The sequence below is a fragment of the Rhincodon typus genome, chromosome 21 (genome assembly GCF_021869965.1).
Source record: "Rhincodon typus isolate 14 chromosome 21, sRhiTyp1.1, whole genome shotgun sequence".
Lineage (NCBI taxonomy): Eukaryota > Metazoa > Chordata > Chondrichthyes > Orectolobiformes > Rhincodontidae > Rhincodon > Rhincodon typus.
This window is the reverse complement of record NC_063352.1, coordinates 26,849,905-26,856,515: the sequence shown is the minus strand read 5'-3', so window position 1 is coordinate 26,856,515 and position 6,611 is coordinate 26,849,905. Positions and strand designations below refer to the sequence as shown.

At 40.8% G+C, this 6,611-nt stretch overlaps 1 protein-coding gene across 1 annotated transcript in view; it reads left to right on the top strand.

The window, feature by feature from the left end:
- Positions 1-101: 101 nt before the first annotated feature.
- Positions 102-6,611, top strand: part of palb2 (partner and localizer of BRCA2) — a 27,042-nt gene continuing 20,532 nt past the window's right edge. Inside the window, exons 1-6 of the mRNA XM_048609712.1 lie at positions 102-274; positions 361-420; positions 1,306-1,405; positions 1,914-3,719; positions 4,484-4,840; positions 5,682-6,163. Of these exons, the coding sequence (XP_048465669.1) occupies positions 227-274; positions 361-420; positions 1,306-1,405; positions 1,914-3,719; positions 4,484-4,840; positions 5,682-6,163 (2,853 nt within the window). The 5' untranslated portion in view covers positions 102-226. The remainder of the gene's footprint in view (positions 275-360; positions 421-1,305; positions 1,406-1,913; positions 3,720-4,483; positions 4,841-5,681; positions 6,164-6,611) is intronic.

Here is a 6,611-nt window from a genome sequence, read left to right as displayed (position 1 = left end):
CAATAGCGTCTAGGCGTGCCCTGCCGTTTCTCCAATCAGCTAACAGGGAAGGCGGGACAAATTGGGAGCCTGTGCTCTGATTGGTTAGAATTGGCGGGGGGATTGATAGTCCGTTAGCCGCCTCCCCCCGCTCAGTTCAGCCCGTCTGGAGTGAAGCATCGGTGTCTCCTTCCCTCAGCTTCACTAACACTCGGAGGAAGAGTTAATAAGCCTTCCTCTGGGCACAATGGAGCATACTGTGAAAAAACCCCTGAGCTGGGAAACCAGGGAGCAGGTAAAACAAAGCCAATGCTGTCAAATTCACAACGTCTTAACCACAGCGGAAATTATATAAACATTATATAATCATTTCGTTTACAGCTCAAAGAAAGGCTGGCCTTGTTGAAGAAAGAATACGCAAAAACAGTCCATAAGTTACAGGTAAATGTCCCCTTCTCAACATCACACTTATCCTTGAGACCTATCAGACGTAAGGGTGCTATATGACTTTAGCGGAACAGATGCCTGTGAATCCCAAAGTTCCGTCGGCTAATTGATAGAGACAGAATGCTTCGATTCGTCAGTAATTCAAGTACTTTTATATCATGCAACTTCAATGATGACAAGGTGAATGTGATGGAGCAGAGCCTTTTGTTAATTCAACAGTTCTCATCTTCCTTGGGAGGTAGAGAAGCCAATAAATTTAAAGGCTTTCAGCAGCTCAGGACACCTCAATGTGTTTTACAGCTCATAAAGTACTTAACTAAAGAAAAGTGAATAGAAACTAAAAAGTGAAAATGTACAATAGGTTAGGCTGGAATAAGCATAATAGTTGATATTCTGGTTTGGGTTCTTCATTCTGGTAGCTTGGCCGTTGAGAAGAGAGACTAGTCATTTGAAGTGCAATCAGTGTTCCAAAGATGAAATATCAGTCCAGATGATACCTGTTGTATACGTTGAACATTTTCAATAACTATCTAAATAGTCAAGATAGACAAGTGGTTTTCTATTGATGTGGCTGAGGAGGAGAAATCTTTACACTAAGATGATTTGGGATTTAATTACAATATATCATGTCAAGCAGTGTATCATGTTAGGCAGTGGGTGTGGTATTGTAATCAAGCTCTAGTTAAAGCACTGAACATACATTAAGCCTGTGGTGAAATAGAAACCTTTTGGATATGACATGTACTTCTGTGTTAGAGGCTGTAGGTTTAAGCCCCACTAAAGAATTGGAACCCGTAATCAAGGCATCCCTCTTGCTGACTTTATGTTGGCCAGTCTGATATTAAACTCTCTTTTTTTTCCTTCATTTTCTGCCACTAGCGTGCACAAAAAGCTGAACGGGTGCGGAATCATGTTAAAAGCACCATAATGCACCAGAATCAACTGTTGGAAGAGCAGAGCATAACTCAGTTGAAGTCTGGTAGGTTTTCAGCAAATGACTTAAACTTTACGATGGATCACTTGACTTCTTCTCAATCATAGTGGCCTCAGTGGTGGGGTTTCCAATAGGAAATGGAACCTGTCAGATGACGTCTCACTGGGCAATGCTTGCATTCTGTGCGAGTGACATTTGCAAGTTAACTTGCTCTCTGTTGTCACCAAGTGATTTGTAAATGGCACTGGTATGAGTCATCTCATATAAGATGAACCACCTTAGCAGATTGCTCACCCAGGAATAGGAGGAGATGTGTACTTGATGGGCCGAATGGCCTCTTCCCACACCATAGGGATTCTATGATTCCTCAAGCCTTTTTTCTTTTTGGTAAATTTATAGTGGTTACATCAGTGCTGTCAAAAATATATCTTGGCGCTGCTTGCCGTTGTATTCAGATTGTGTATCTAGCTGCCTCCTCTTTTCTCCCCCTCCCACAACAAAAATAAATTCAGGCCCTAATGTATTTCTTGAATCTCTTTTTGTTTTTATAAAGGTGAGGCCTCATCATTTTTGGATACACGTCAGTCAAGCTCTTCATGTCAGCGAAACCGAGTCCCAGTAGAAGAAAGCAAAGAGAAAAGATCAGCCGTGACGTTTAATCTTGAACCGGAAATCATAGAAGTAATCAGTAGCCCAAATGTGGCTTTGGCAAGCACATTTGAAAGAGCTGAAGACCCTTCAACAGATCCCACCCTTTCCCCAGTTGTGCAAACGATCCCCAATGCAAAGACAAGCAGTCAAGTTCACAGTCGTCTGAAGCTGAAAAAAAAGAGGTCATGTGAAATGCTGAGAAAGGAAGCAGCCAGTGAGCAGAATGACTTTCTAGCTGCTGATGGAAAATCCTGTGATAAAGAAATAGAGGAACTGGATTCACCTGTTAACAAAGAGCCTGTAAGATCTTACAACTTTGACAGAGATACAAATGCCACTAAATCAGTATATGGGGATGTAAAGGAGAATGTGGAGCATAGAATATTCCTGGGTTCTCCTCAAGGTAAAGAACACTTTAAATCATTCAAAAATGGAGTGCAGGAGGTGGAAGACGATTGTTTGACCTTACCCTTGGGCAGAACTGTGAATGGCTCGGTTTACTGCAGTTCTGGTGATAAGACTACAGGAGTGTCTGCTTGTGAAAATAAAGCTTTCAGTTCAAGAGACTTCAAGGTCCTGACTGAAGATGCCCAACAACAGCAAGCAAAGCAAAACTGCTCTGAGGATCTCTTTGAAGCTTCTGAGAGCAATCTTGCAAATAAGTCAGTAGTGTTAAATCCAGATTGTCTTCAGGAAAGTACTGCTGTAGCTGAAGCTTCAGAAGAGACCCCACTGAACTCTTGTACCCTTGTCGAGGGCCTTCTCTTCCCTGTTGAGTACTATGTACGAACAACTCGACGCATGACCAACTGTCGGCGACAAGTGGATCTGGATGCAGTGATTCACAGCCACTTGGGAAAATGCAGAAATGGTGGTAAGGGAAGGTCTAGGAAATTGACACGTGACCAGAGCAATCCTGTAAAAGGCTTTCCCAAGGCTGAGGGAGAGCTCAGCAACACATTGTTACTTTTTAACAGTCAGGAGGATGGTATTGCTGTATCTGATGCAGATACTTCACAGCTGGACTCACTGTGCCCCTCGAATATTGGTATTGATTCTCAGAACATTAAAGCAAGCCCAGAAAGAGAGAGAAAAAGTGATAGAGAAGAATCCACAAAATCCAAGCTCACTGATACTGAACTGTTTAAAGATGAGCTTGTAGAGTGGACTTTGAATAACCACAGACTTCCTGATGATATTCAGTGTGCTATGACTTCTGAAGTTCAAAAGGAGAGAGAGAGCAAGGAGAATGAAAGTAACTCTTGTCAGTCAGTGTCCGATGTGAATGAATTATGTGGAAGTGCTGTTAATAAGTTGGGTGCTCGTAGTTTTTCAAATATTACTAACTTTACTGTCAAGAGTTCCAATCTCTCTCAGAATGATTCTGAGCATATCGTGGAATCATTACAGAACTCTGAAAGCCAGACCAGTGATATGTTAGTAGGACCTTTCAAAGAGAATTCAATTGATCCGTCAACTGTAAACGAGGAGTCTATACTCACTCTGTCAGAGCATCATTCAGGCTTAAATAGTGCTACTGACAGTCAGGAACTGATCCCAGAGACTCAGCAAGATTCCTTTTTTAGCACAGCAAGGAAGAAGAGTTTCAGACGTACAAGACAGTCTTTACCATTGGGAATTGATTCATACACTGAGGAATCTTTATGCCAAGTGTCTCAGCCCAAAAGGAGGGTGAGGCTGTCAAAAGGTAAGCTCAAAGTAGATTTCCATTATTGTATTTTAAAAGGTGTGACAGCAGGTCTCCTGATTAATTCTGACCTTACAGAGTGGATAGTGTGTATTAGCCTTTATTTAGGAGAAGGAAAGAGGTTGCACTTCACAAGCACCTTTTTTTACAATCTCTAAGGAGGTCTTGATGCTTCACAGTCAATAGTTGTAATTTGTGACATGTATTACAGTAGTCACTGTTGTAAGAGTTGGGCTTCGTGACCAGAGAAATTGCAGTGATCTTGGGTGTACGACTTAATATTCAAGGAAAAACATGTTTTGTTTAGCCTTATCTTTAATCAAAGAGCAATAAGTCTGATTATGCTAACTTATTAAGAACTATAACAATTGTGAGAAGTTTATGGTTTTTACAACAGTGGGATGAAAATCTAAATGATCAGATACTGGAGATATCCGCTGTTCTGTAATAGATAACATAAAAGACCTCTGTTTTGTGGAGCAGTTTAACGTTAAAGGGATCCTGGTGTCCTCATCTCATCTGCACCATAGATGTAGAATTAAAGTAGAATTAAATAAAAACTTGGGCAATAGTGATTAGCTCTGACCTGTATATTTACACTGCCCATTTAATGATTTACTGAACTTCTGTGATTATGGAACCTTCAGTGTGGTTAAATTGTGATTGTGGGGCAATCTTGGTGGACTGCTTGGCCTTTTCCTGCCTGTCAATTTCCATATGCATTTGCAAGTGCTGATGTAATACAACTTGTGTTTGCCCAATAGGTAACTCTTATCGCAGAACACGTGCTGGCTTGAGGAAGCTTAACACAGGACTTGAAGAGGGAACCCTGACATGCTCGGAACCGTTACTCTCTGTCAAAAAGCCTGTTGTCAAAAAGCTATTTCACAGTCTGGAGGTCCAGGATTTCGACCTCCCCGATGAAGAATACGGTCAACTTAAAGAGAAATTAAGAGCAGAGTCATTGAGGAAATTGCTTCTTCCATCCCAGCATAATATGTTTAACTGTGCTATGGAAACACAGGTGAAAACTGAGAATGGGGATATGGGGAAATGTGACAGCCCACATTCACAGAACAGCAAACAAGCTGTAGAAAACTTTGAAGAACTCCACCTACAAAGTAAGATGGCCCAGTCATTCCCATAAACAATGGATCTCAATATTCTTGAAAATACATCAGTTATGTTTTTTGTTAAATGCCCAATATTTATTTTCCCTTAAATTATTTATCATTATTAACCAATATACTTTGACAGAGTTAGGACACGTACTACTTCATAACGCAGACTTCTCTTGCTGTTAGAGCTTGTGTAAATAAGCTATTTATAAGTCACACCCTTACAGTACAAATCTTTATGCATATAACTGTAAAGTGCATGCATTTGACCTGTAATAGTGGTAGAGATATTCTGTGTGAATGAGCAGGCTGAACTGCAGTTCTCCAATGACTGACGATGTGCCTGCTAGTAATGCTGCTTGGTGGGGCAGTCTGTTCCGTGTATGTTTATAATACTCATGGATTGGTGAACAGAAGATAAATGACAAATTTATTGTTGTTGTAATGAAAATTTATGTAATTGAGATTCTTTTATTTTTGATTGTTGCCATATATGTGTGACATTTGATTTTTCTGTATAGAAGTGTATCATTGCTTCTTCACCAACACTGGACAAGATCTTGGAACTCCCTCCGTACGTTCCCTTTGAGAGTATATTCATCACTAGGGCTGCAGGAGGTCAGGAAAGTGCCTTAACACATTTTTAGAGCATCTGAGGATAGACAATAAATGCTTACCTAGGAGATTTAAATCTTGGACCCCCACTCTGTGAAAAGGACCCTTGCCAATGATGTTCTATAATGAATTGTTAGAAAATATATACCAGTCATCCATTTTAAAACTGAATATAAGTTGATAGTGATCTTGTATCAAATCCATTAATATACATATGTTTTTCACCTAGAGAGTTTGGATTGCAAGGAAATCAACAGGACCGCAGAGAAACCAGCATCAGATGATGTCATTTGTCCTTCTGGTCAGAAAACACCAAAAACTGCATCTAACTATAAACTATCTTCCAGTGTTCTGCTGTCAACACCTTCCTGTACTCCACAGGTAGGGAGGGTCCACCAGAGTGAACAAGATGCAAGTAGCCCTGTTTTTCCTTCACTTGGCTTCACTCCTGCATCAAGTTCTGCAAAACATTCTCAAAACAGCTGTGGAAACCAGAACTCCTCCCAAACTGATATACTGTCACAGAATAATGATAGCAACTGTGAGGAAGAGTTACAAACATCTGTTGAAGGAGAGGTGCCATTAACAAATGGAAAAGGCACTCCGTCTGCAATGGAATATCCAGAAAAGGAGGAACAACCTGCACAGTGCTGCCATGTCAGTCAGTCAGAGGTGGTGGATGAGGATTGTGCTGTGGAATGTATTGAAGAGGTATGTTTTCTTTTAGTATAGCACATGCTGGTTAGTGTAGTAGTGAGATGATTGCCATGAAGTGTTAGAGTGTAGTATAAGATGTACTGACTCTCTCAACAAGTGTTGTTGATCAGGCAAAATTGCAAAGTAGAGATGTGCAACTATCTGACAAGGGCTAGATCAACTGGAGTTGTTGGTTGGTTCGCGTGCAAATATTTCATCTCCCTTCTAGGTGACATCATCAGTGCTGTGTAGCCCCCATTGAAGCACTGTTGTTCTGTCCCATTCTGAATTTATATGGTCTGGGCAGTCATTTTTCTGGTTTTGTACCATAGTGGCATGTAGATGGGGTCTATTTTAACATGGAACAAAAACAAAATTGCTGGAAAAGCTCAGCAGGTCTGGCAGCATCTGTGAAGGAGAAAACAGAGTTAACGTTTCGGGTCCGGTGACCATTCCTCAGAAC